At 39.5% G+C, this 12,384-nt stretch overlaps 1 protein-coding gene across 1 annotated transcript; it reads right to left on the reverse strand.

Annotated features, from left to right (window-relative positions):
• Positions 1-221: 221 nt before the first annotated feature.
• Positions 222-5,491, reverse strand: LOC149185738 (uncharacterized). The gene is made up of 2 exons (XM_089409130.1): positions 4,296-5,491; positions 222-4,164 (listed from the first exon to the last, which is right to left on the reverse strand). Exons 1-2 carry the CDS (start codon positions 5,489-5,491, stop codon positions 222-224), a joined length of 5,139 nt encoding a protein of 1,712 aa, XP_089265256.1.
• Positions 5,492-12,384: the final 6,893 nt, after the last annotated feature.

Raw genomic sequence — 12,384 nt, forward strand, 5'->3', positions numbered from 1 at the left:
TGAGTGCAGCCTGTGTTTGCCAGTCTGTCCGCTTCCTTGTTTAAATCTCTGAGGATATGAAATGTTTGCACCGAGGAGAAGTCCTTCAGAATTCTGTTCACTCTTGAGAGTTGTTTATTTAACCGAGGATCCTTTAACCATTCCTTGTTTCTTAATGCCTTTATTAGCAGTTCTGAGTCCCCACAAATAATGATTTCTCTTTGGCTTTCTTTTCTGGCTAATTAGCAGGCTTTTAAGAGACCAAGAACTTCTGCCTGGTTGTTGGTTTTCGTTCCTAGTCCCCAACTGAAATCTTCTTTTTCTCCATTCGGATAGTAAATTACCCCTCCTGCTCTTGATGTGCCTGGATTGCCTTTTGAAGCGCCGTCAAAGAAGATAGTACACTTTCCCTGGGATTTCCACCACTGCTGAAATCTATCCTCGAATTCTCGGATCTGCCATCTTTCCTTGTGGGTTGGCCGAGTGATTGCTGACGGTCTGGTAATGAATGAGAAACCGTCCAGCCAGGCCTTTTCCTCTGTTCGAAGGGAATTGTCAACTTTGACTGAAGAATAATTCAGGGTTTCAAGAAGGAGTTTCTTTGCCTGTTCTACCACTTTTTCTACTAATATTTCATTTTGGTTGAAGATAATTTCGTTCCGGGCAAGCCAGAGCTTCCAGCATACGTATTTTGGAGCAGCAATCCATATCTTGTACCATAGAGATTTGCCAGCAATATTATGTGGGTAACTGGCTTTCCAAGTGGTGAACATTTCTGCTATCGTACAGTGAGCTGAGGGTCTCACATTTAATCCAGTCAGAAAACTATTCCAAGCCTTCTTGGCATACTCACAATTAATAAACAAGTGATCTGTGGTTTCCAGTGCATTTTTGCATAGAACACATCGGTGGGGACCTGCTATGTTTCTCTTGCATAGGTTTTCTCCGGTTAAGATTTTATTATGGAACAGAGTCCAAAAGAAAAAGTTAATCTTAGGAATGCTAAAACTGTCCCATACCTGCTTCCATACTTCTTTCGGATGTGGCGAGTTCTTTTTACTTTGCATTTGTAGATATCCTTGCCTTGCTGTGTACACACCCGTCTTCCCCCATCCCCAGGTGTCTTCTTCATCTCTATGAACTGGAGCGAAGTCTGTAATCGCCTTTTTAAGGGCGTGAAGCTGTGTGGTGAGGTGCGCTGGTGCCTTGGGGAAATTCCAGCGTTGCCACTCTCCTCTGTTGTCCCATCCAGCGATGTCTTCAATCTTACGGATTCCTTTTGACTGTAGCCATAATCTTATCTCTGCAATTTCACTGTTATCTTTGAGGGGAGGGTGTCCCATGACTCTGTCTTTCCATAACAGAGTGTTCTTGCCGTTCCCAGGAATTTTGTACAGGTAAGTTTTGAAAAATTCGATACCTTTGCTGCATAACTTCCAGGCTTGCGTTCCTTTAGGGGCTTTCTCCGGAATGAAGGTTCTGATTGACTGATGTTTGAAGTATTTGTGTTTTAATATCAGGCTGACAGGGTGACTAGGCTCATCGAGCAGCTGCCACAGTAATTTGCATCCCAGCACTACATTTGCTAGAAGAGGATCTCGTATTTGGAGTCCTCCTTCCTCCATAGGTCTTTTCGTTGTTTCCCAATTTATCAGATGGAATCTATTGTCATTTCCTCGCCCTCCATTCCACAGGAAATTTCGCATAAGACTGGAGATCTGATCTGAGATTTGCTTTGGAGCTAGCATTAAGGAGGCCTGGAACGTTGGAAGTGCCGAGAGTACAGCTCTAATGAGCGTGAGTTTACCTCCTGTGGTGAGCCAATAACCCCCCCATCCTGCGATCTTTTTCTTAAATTTGGAAATCACCTCTTCCCACAGTTGGTTCCTGTTGGATCCCTTTGTTATTGGAAGACCCAAATATTTGAATTTGTCCCAATCTGCGTATCCATTGAAGCCCAGGTTGCTGGAAATTCTGTTGATGGTCTGCTGATCTGTGTTCCACCCATAGACAACACTTTTCCTTTCACTGATTAACGCTCCAGAGATGCTGCAGAACTTTTTGAGAATGATCTTGAAGGAGTTCGCAATTTGTGGTGATGCGCCCCCAAGCAACAGTGAGTCATCCGCAAACAACGCGTGGTTCAATGGGTCGATTTCTTTCACAATCTTGATTCCAGGGAGATTACCATTTTGTTTTTCCAAAGATAATTTTCTGCTCAGAGAGTCTGCCATTAGTATGTAAAGAAATGGTGACAAAGGGCAGCCCTGCCTCAGTCCCCTGGTGGCTAAGAAGAAATCTGCTGGTCTGTCGTTTACCATTGGGGCTATCCAGATCTTTTCTAGACATGCTTTGATTAGATTTATAAACTCTTGATTGAAACCAAAGGCTGTAAGGACCCTGTACAGAAAGGAGCGATTAACTCTATCAAAAGCATTACACATGTCCAATTTTATAAGCATACCTTGTTCCTTGCGTGAATGGCTCGAGTGCAAAGCTTCTTGGACTTGGATAACATTATCCAGGATGTGTCTTCCTTTCACAAATCCCCCCTGAGCTGGAGAAATGAGCTTTTGCAAGAGAGGCTTGATTCTGCTCGCCAGAAGTTTGGACACTATCTTATAGGACGCATTGCATAGAGATATCGGCCTGTACCTGTCAAAAGATCTTGGATTTGTCTCCTTAGGAATTAAGGCAAGAAAGGTTGAGTTGATTCCGCCCCCAATCCTTGCCTTTCTCATGAATCCACGTATCATTCTGAGGAGATCTGGTTTGACTAATGTCCAGCAGATTCTATAGAAATGGATTGTAAAACCATCGGGTCCTGGCGCTTTATCAGGCTCCATAGACCACACAATATTGGATACTTCTTCTTCCGTTACTGAGCTCATGAGGTTTTCATTATCCTCCGTACTGATTAGCTTTGGAATGTTAGCGAGGAACTCTAGTGTGTCTTCCTCACTCCCCTCTTTTTCTGCTGTAAGTAGAGTTTGGAAGTGATTTACAGCAGCTTCCTTGATTTGGGCGAATCCTTTGCAAACCTGTCCATTTGATAATGTGATTTCTGCTATATGGTTTCGGCTGAGTCGAGCCCTAAACTGTTTATGGAAGTATGTGGTATTTCTGTCCCCAGCTTTAAGCCACAGGCTGCGAGACTTTAGACGCCAGTACTCTTCCTCGTTTCTAAAAGAACAATATGTTTTCCTTTGTGCAATTTTTTCTTGGTCTAGGTCCAAGGAATGGATGTCTTTCTCTTCCAAATCAAATTGTATTTCTTCCAGCTGTGTGACTGCCTCTTTCCTCTGACTGATGGGAGTTTTCATAGGTTTCTTTATCCACTCTTTAAGAGCCTTCTTTGTATTTTTTATTTTTTGCTCCCAAACATAGCTTGGGGAGCCTGAGACTTCTGTGCTCCAAGCTGCTTGCACTGTTTCCATGAATCCCTCTCTTTCCGCCCAGAGAGGACTGAAGCGAAAGGGGAGGGGTCCTAGATCCTCTTCATCTTTCAGGCAGAGGAGGACAGGTTTGTGATCCGAGCTGAGCTTTGGAAGGATCTTATTGATGACTATTCTTTTTCCCATCATTATAGAGCTGCTGACGAGGAATCTATCCAACCTTGCTGCAATATGATTTTCTCCTGTTCTGTTATTGGTCCATGTATATTTTCCTTTAACAGGCTTGAAGTCTACTAATTCTCTCTGTAATATTATGTTCTCCACTATGGTAAGAAAAGGGTCTCTTGAGTAAGTCCCTCCTCTCTTCTCTTTAGGATCAAGGATGATATTCAGATCGCCTCCTATAATTATGTTCCTGGGATTGTTGTGATCTAAAAACTCTGATAGCGTCTTCCAGCACTCTCTCTTTTCCTCGTAGTGAACAGGAACATACATATTAAACAAGTCTATGCTGAGATTGCTTGCTATATGCCGTAGTTCTGTATATATCCAATGCTGGGTCTCGAATGATCTTTCTAGAGAGAAAGAATTTTTTGCCCAGAATGTTCCTATTCCTCCAGCCGTGCCTCTTGCACTCACAACCTTTCCAGAGTCGAATTTCCATTTGGTGTTACAGGTACTTAGAAGGATCTCTCCTTCTACTTTTGTTTCTTGGAGCATGAGGATGTCTGTGGGTTCCATTTTCAAAAGATCTTTTATGGCTTCTGCTTTTGTGGGATTCCCCAAACCCCTGCAGTTCCAAGAGATCAGCTGCATCATTTACCACTTATAGGGGTAGGCCCTCCTCCTTTGGGGGCCCTAGGCCTGATATTCCTCCCAAGTGTCATTTCTATGGTGGCTTGACTGCCTAGGGTTTTTTGCCTTTCTGACTCCTCTTCTCTGTTTTCCTTGTTTGTTCTTCGTCCAGCCTTTTTTGCTGGCCTTTCAAATGTTTCCTCATCTGATGAGCCCATGTTCTCTGTGGTTTTCTTCTTTTGTTTGATAATATCTGCATAGGAAGGGGAGGAAATATTGCCTGGGTTAGGGATTGAGTTATTACCTGGATCTATGGTGTCGATATTCTCCGCCTGAGGTGGATCTTCATTCTCTGCCTCTGGAGGATCTGAAGGCGGCGTGAGAATTTCAAAGGGGTTTTTGTCCCCCTCATTGCTGTTTGTGTCTCTGCTTCCGGTGTTTTGATTGCTTGTACTTCCATTTCCTACTTTATTCTCTGTCTCTTTGGCCTTATTTTTGTTGCTCTGTCTGCTGCTTGTTGGTTTCTTTGCCTGTTTCCATTGTTCTCCCTTTTCCTTCTCTGTTGTCTCCTCGTTTCTCTTTTTGCAGTATCTTGCAAAGTGCCCGTACTCATGACAGTGTCGGCACTTGAAAGGCAGCTGTTCGTAGTCGAGCTCTTGGATATGTGTCCAGTCTGCCACCGATAGCTGTATTGCTTCGGGTAATCCTATTTCCAGGTCAACCTCCACGCAGATCCGAGCGCAGGAGAATTGATCCTTCCTTGGGGCCTGATCTATGTATCTCCCTAGTGCATTGCCGATGGATTGCAGTGAGTTTTGACTCCAGCAATGAAGGGGAAGATGCGGGAGGCGCACCCAGACAGGAACAGCCTTGGGCACATCTTGTGCTGGATCGAAATCTGGAGACCATTTGTTCAAGTAGAGGCCTTGAGGGCCCATGAAGTATGGCCCATTTCTGAAGATCAGGCTTCTGTCCTCTGCATTTTCAAACAAGAAGACGAAGAACCCTTTGCCTACGAAGTGGCTCTTTATTCCTTCGTTAACCAGTGGTAACCAGTTTCTTTTAACCCATTCTTCGACTGCTCTCGGGGATGGCCACAGTCCGGTAAACTGGCCAATGAGGCCTCTTTCTGCAAGATTCAGTGCTGATCTACAGGTTTCCTCCACTGGCAAGGTCACCTTGGGGATACTGTCCAGTTTTTTAACAAACTTTTGCTGTGGGCCCGTGGGTTGGCGTTTCCCTGCAGCAGCTACCAGAGATTTGAAAGCTTCGAGCTCCGGAGGTAAGGGTGGAGGGGCCGCAGGGCCACCTCCAGACTCCATGGGGGAGGTCGCGTGAGGGTTCAGACGGCGCGGCTAGGGTTGCAGCAGCGCAGCGATAACACATCTTACTTAAATATACTTTTCAATATATAAAAACATTTAGATTTTTCAAAAGAAATTGATATTTAATCTATTCAAAAAAATTTAATATTTAATTTATTAAAAAAATATATTTCAATGATGTTGTATTAATTTTTAACCAAACTTGAAGAATAAATAAATAACGCAAATAATTGAAACTATTTAATTCGTGGATAAATATGTTTATATTAAAATAGACTTTTCCCAATTTTAATTTTATTTTTAAAAAACAAAACTTATATCAAGATTTGAACGGTATCGAATATTCTTCGTCATCGCTCCAAATAGAAGGTTAATATTAACCTGAAACACTAATGTCGTACATTTTTCCCTTTACCATCTAAAAAAATCACAAAACGCTTTGATGACCAGGTATTGGGATGCTCTTTTTACTCTCCCCATTCGAGATGTCACGACACTTCATTTACTACGCACGCAAAGAGGGTGTTTCAGTTTGTTTGGATTAGATATCCACACCCATATATATGCTTCTCCCCGGCTTATGATTCCATTTTCATTTATGGGTTTAATTGCCCACCATTATTTTCAAATTTGCAGGTTTCATTGCCCAAATTCTTGGACGGCTCCGTTGCGAAAAGTTTAGTGAACAGTACTTTGGGAGGCGATGATTAATTAACAATTATTACTGTGTTTTTTGGGTGGAGAGATATTAATTTTACTGTTAGTTAGGTGTCATCACATTTGATTATTTGTTTGTGAGTATAATAGGTAGTTTGGTTTTACTTCAGTTTACTTCATAGGTGTTTAGTTTTACTTTAATTATTTTAAATATTAAGAAGAAGAATCTCTAGGTTCATATGACTGCCATTTATATTATAAAACGGGATCTTGGAGATCCAAAATCCAAGGATCCTAAACTTGGCCGCAACAACATATCTAAGAAAATACATTTTAGAAATATGTCCATGTCTCCCATATCATTCACTTTCTAAGGAAACCATCGACATAGAATCCAAAGGGGCATGTTCTGGATAAAACCCATGTTTTAGTTTTTCAATATCTATCTTCATTTGCTTGGAAATCCCAATGTAAGTCGATTGTTTAAATTTTTTTGTTAATTTGGATCATCACCTTTACTCAAGTGATGGAGGTTCACATGTGTGACCTAGGTGTTTTTTGAGCAAGACACATCCATATTCGGGTCCTAATGACAAGATCCATGTGCCCAAATTTTGTTTAGAATTGTGTTGGTACCTTGATTATGGATGTGGCTACCAAAACTACGTTCAAGAATAAAATTGGAAAATGGTCATTAGTAACAAAAAAAAGCATAATCCTAATTATTTCATTAAAAATAAAAGAAATAAATATAATAGACTACATACACATGTACGAGAGTGTTTTGAATTTAGGCGTGTTTCTAAAGAAAGATGGATAAAAATGGTGGCAATGGGTGAACGAAATAATGTGAAAATGGATGGTTTGAGCAATAAAAAAAAATAGCAAAATGGCAACCAAACATCTCCCCCGCACTTGAGATTTTGCATGTCCTCATGAAAACAAAGTAAAACTAACTAATAGCTTTCAAAAATTTCACGATCCAACTAACTTCTCTGGCAAATATCAATTATTTTTTTTTTCCTTCAAGCATTACTATGCTCCTCATGAAAAAGTGATGTATGTTTAACTTGTTCCTCTCTAATTTAAAAAACCAAAAAAAACAAACAAAAACAAAAACAAAAGCAAAAGCAAAAGAAAAAAAAAAACAAAACAAAACAAAACAAGAACCCTACATTACTTATAAGTTCCCTACAAAGTATCATATACAACCTATATGAAAGGAAAGGGTGCCCACAAATTAGCCCATCCAAGTAGTTGTCACTATTATCAAAGTTTTTGCAAATTCATACTTTTAAAATTTGGATTTTTCAATAACTTGAAAACTACTCATGAAGTTTTATCACTACTTTCTTATGTAAAAAATATTTAATCCTTGATAGTACATCCAACAAATTACAATAAGACTCTTACTACTTTAACAAAACTAAGAAGCATTTCCATAGTTACATGAGTTGTCTTGTAAGCAACATTTTCCTTTACTTTGTGTGCATTCCATTTCTTTGGCTTTCCTTTTTGCATCTTCAAGTCCAAAAAAAACTACTTTGCACATTCTTCAACGACCAAAATAAATATGTGGTTGTCTTGAGCCAAGTGATGAAATCTGGAAATTTCAATGTATCTTCTAGCACTGTGAAACTATTCAACATGAGATCAACAATTAGCTTTATAGCTAAGAAAAACAAATGTGTACTCGTGAAATCACCCAAAAGAAAATAAGATTGTAAGTAATTTAAAGAGCATGGTTGGAAATGATCATAAGTTGCAGTCCATAATACGTGTCTCCTTAGCATCCATGCATTTTGATTCATATGTAAGGAAGAAAAATTAATCATAAACCATATAAAAGATATGTGTGCCCTATGCAAAGGGATTGATCTACCTACAATATATGCCAAGTAGGAACATTTGACGGAAGTTCTTAAACAAGAGGCTAAGCACTCTTGCTTATTCCAAACTTATTTTAGCGGTTCTGTCAACCTCTTCAAGAACTCAACAAGAGACTAATGATATTTATATGCAAGATGTTTCCCATCTAATGCAATTAAATTACCTGCTATGAAATTTTGCCAAATAAATTGCGCGTAACGGAATTGGAATAAGAGTTGCAAGTGAGGTGTTTTTTGTTTTTGTTTTTTGTCTTTTTATTTTTTAAGGTTCACAAACCTCGGAGATTGGTGACCACTACATGTGTTGAACCAAATAAATAAGGTCTTTTTTAATAGATTATTACCAATCTTTTCACCTATTTTCCTTTTAATTCACTTATACTTACACTATTTCACTTATGTTTTATGAATAATTAACCATCGAAAGCTACATACAATAAGATAAAAGTCCAATACCTTCTCAATTCTATATGTTTTTCTTTATAAATTTGGATTAATTTGCATAAGTTACAAAAATTAACACATTCTACAACCTTTACAATATTCTATAGTTGAATCTAAGGTTCAAGTAGACCCTGTGGAGGATAAATCAGACTAAGCACATGGATAGTTTCCAAATCATGCCTACATGATTTTCCACCTATTTGGCATTGTTGGAAAAATTGTCATCGATGTAAAAGAGTGAATGGGTCAGGGTGAAGGGTGAAGGGTGATTATTTGTGTGCTAAAATCAAGTGAATATTGGTACAACGACCATCTAAATTGATAGCCCTCATCATGCCATTTCATTTGATATGTAGCATGCCTTGTGGCTCCTCTTCGTTGGAGAGATATTGATTTTTGAAGTTTGTGCCCCAAGGATGGGTTTAGCACTAACACATTTTCCCTAAAGGATTATGACCTTATCATTCATTACTGCCCTAAAATAAGGTCAAAATTTATAATTTAAGGGTCCTAAAGTCTCCTCTAAGCAAGACAGTTCATCCTCTTCTAGTCAGCTTGGAAAAATTATTTTTTGTTCGAAAATATTTTATATATTTATGCAAAAATCATAGGTTGGCTCTAGAAAAGGTGGTTCTGGTTCATGGGTCAATTCGACCCCATTATATGTCACCTTAATTACTATAAATATACCCAACTCGTGGGAAATTGAGGTAAGTAAGTGTGGATCATCTGAGGAAAAAGCAGAGGCAATGTAATCTGAGGTTTGAACTTGAACATAGAATATCTAAAGAAGGTCGAAATTCGGAAGGGTATTTGAGTTACTTTTTACTTTTTGTGGTTATTCTTCCGTTGCTCTTGAAGCATCCATTTAGCACACCTAAGATAGATTTGTGGCCTTCCTGAGGCTGACCTATGACCTTCTTGAGGCTAACTTGTGGCCTTCTTGAGGATTCCCTGCAGCGTTCTTGAGGCTAACCTAGGGCCTCCTTGAGGCAAATCTATGGCCTTCCTAGGGCAGATATGTGGCCTCCCTAAGGTAGACCTGTAACTTCTCTAAGGTAGAGTGTAACACCCTCCTCCCACATCTACCTAAGTAAGTGGCCAACCAGGGTAAACATGCAACGAGAGGCTATTATGGTTGGATTTAACCTCCTATGTGACCTTAAGGAAATGAAATCGATGCAAACACAACATACAAACCTTCCACATCAGCTACAGGACCCCTGAGAACCATGCCAACACTTCAGGTAGCTTGCCCCTAGGTCCCACTGAATTTTTTGATCACTTGAACTCTAGACGCTCTCATGTTATGGGCATGTCTGTGTCCAGGGACCTCTGAATGCTCTCATAAGCATGCAAGCCAGCGTCCATGGAACATTTTGTCCAGTTTTGTGCCAGCATCCCTAGGATTTGAGCCACTTTTTGAGGCCTAGAGCCCAGGTCACTACCCAGAATGGAATGACATCTTCAAAGCAGGAAAATACAGGGAAAAAATGATGCAAAAGCAATTAGTTAAACAAGCCCTTAACTAGACCCCTACTAGCCATGACATGAATTTCGTCAAACATATCACAAACATGTAATCTATAGGTGTAAACAACATATTTAAGCATAGGGATCTCGTACTTATCTAAGAATCACTAAGAACCATTGTTACCTCATGTAATTTTTTGCATTATCATCTATTAGGTCATAGATACATTGTCCATTCATTTACAAGTAAAAACATGATGAGAGCCATACATAGATGTTGTCATAAAACATATACATAACCAGCATAGTAACAACAGAAATACCATAAATACATCAGCCATAGAATCCACATATAAACCAGTACATTTATACATGAAAACCAAAGGGATGAATTTCTCATTAACGAATGTAGAAACCAATCGAGGATGGGACTACCACATTCCACCCGACCATAGGTTAGCTGAACAAAATCTCTCTTCAGCCAATCATCCTCGTGCCATATTCCAAGCATGAATGTGGGACTCATAACCAACTAAAATAACCAAACAAGCATAGATGCTACCATAGTTCTCCACCTACACTATGAGGAATTTGAGTGCCTCCAAGTCTCTTAGGCTTTACGATAATCCATAGTCTAATCTAGGGATCACTAGGCCCTACATTGAGACCCACTCTCCAAGATTTATCGTACATCCCATCCCGGGACTACTAGGCCCAACGGAGAGAAATCCACCTCTTGGATTTACTGTATATCCCACCATTCACCGGCAAGGATTCCTAGGCCCACCAAGGCACACAATCCTGGCTTTACCACAACCCACAATCTGGCTCAGGGGTTACTAGGTCAGTGGCTTTACCGTGATTCACAGTCTAGTTCAGGGACCACTAGGCCATGTTTTTGTCATTTCGGAGATCCACCCCACTCAGCTTCAAATCCATCCAGCAATCCAGCTCAACTGAAGTATGAGAACCCATCTCATCAAGTCTATCAGGAAATGGAAAGTCTACGCTGAAAACCATTATCACACTTGGAAAAACCCATGCCATAACAACAAAAGAACCACTTGCAATACCATGCATGCCAAATCTAGCAAGGAAATTACACATGCAAATCAATACCTACAGAGAATCCTATTGTAATTGCTTGATCATGCTTTTCCTTGCTTGATATTCACTTCCTCTTTCCTTCTTTTCCTTTCTTGATCCAATGGCCAAGTGCTCCAAGAAAACTCTAAGTGTCCAAGAGTGAGAGAGAGAGAGAGAATAATGAGAGAGCTCCAAAACTGAACTGAAAAAAAGGTTACTCATTGATCCTCAAAAGCCTTTTTATTACTGAGGCCTCTATTTTCTTCATTTTCATTATTTTCCTTCAATTTCCTCCTCACATGCAACCTGTGACCCTTCACCTCCCTTTTCTCCTAATTTCCATTATTTTCATGAATAAATGTGCCAAAAATACCATTTTTCCTTTCCAAAGCCTTAGTCATTGCCTTTGCCAATTTTCTTTAGCCATAATAAACCAAATGAACACCGCCTAGGATGTCTTTCCCAACTTTCAACTTCGAATAAGTGTCCAATCAACTGTGGTTATTATTTTTAATGTTTATTACATGGAATTTTCACCACGGTTGTTACATAGAGTTTCAGCGTCTCTAAGGTAGATCGTCTGAGGTTTTATTCGGCCAACCTAAGGAAGAGGTTTCAAACCTCTTAAATCATTCATTTAAGGCTTTCGCTTGGTTTTCCTTTGGAACTTCTAAGGCATTTTTAATTGCCTTGTATGTGGTTATCCAAAGTTGCATTGAAACCATATTTTAAATTCTGATATGAGGACATCATAGGGCTTATTCTGTAGCTTGTTTTGAGGTCTGATCAGAAGCGATTTTTGGTCTTGTTGAGGCAACATTTTTAAGACTCAAATTTCATTCATCTTTGAAGACAAGTTGAGGCTTCGTCATGATATGACCATAGGCATGTATGAGCAAATTTGAAGGATCAATCATGATAGGTTTGAAATCTTGTATTCATTGGTTCTGAGAATTATTTAGAAGTAGACTTTAGGGATAAAGCAAGGTATTGTGCTATTGATGATTGCTAAAGAAAGTTTAACAAAAGACTAAAGTTTATTAGTATTCCTCCCTAAGATGGAGTAGACCTCAACATATGAACTATGACAGACCTTAATTATCTGAAGCAGACCTTGATATATAATTTGAGGAATATTTTTGAAGTGGTTATGAAGCAAGCTTTGACTTCATTATTACAGAGGTTTGAAAAGTTTTCTTAGAGAATTTTGAGGCATGCCTTGAAGAGTCACTCTTAAGCAGACTTTGATGGCACTCTTTAGAAGATATTGAATTCAACAGGGAAGTGTCTTCAACAGGGAAGTGTGCTGAGGACCCCATGACTTCTTTAAGATAGTTTTAA

This window comes from Pinus tabuliformis, chromosome 3_1, assembly GCF_031772625.1.
Source record: "Pinus tabuliformis cultivar Carrire ecotype Pingquan chromosome 3_1, CPIR1, whole genome shotgun sequence".
In the NCBI taxonomy this organism is placed as follows: Eukaryota; Viridiplantae; Streptophyta; class Pinopsida; order Pinales; family Pinaceae; genus Pinus; species Pinus tabuliformis.

Excerpts from the sequence above, each read along its gene's own strand:
- LOC149185738 (XM_089409130.1), bottom strand. The coding sequence starts at position 5,491 with ATGGAGTCTGGAGGTGGCCCTGCGGCCCCTCCACCCTTACCTCCGGAG. Across the intron at positions 4,165-4,295 it reads AGAGAAGAGGAGTCAGAAAG|GGGTTTGGGGAATCCCACAA; the intron begins GCAAAAAACCCT and ends TTGGAACTGCAG.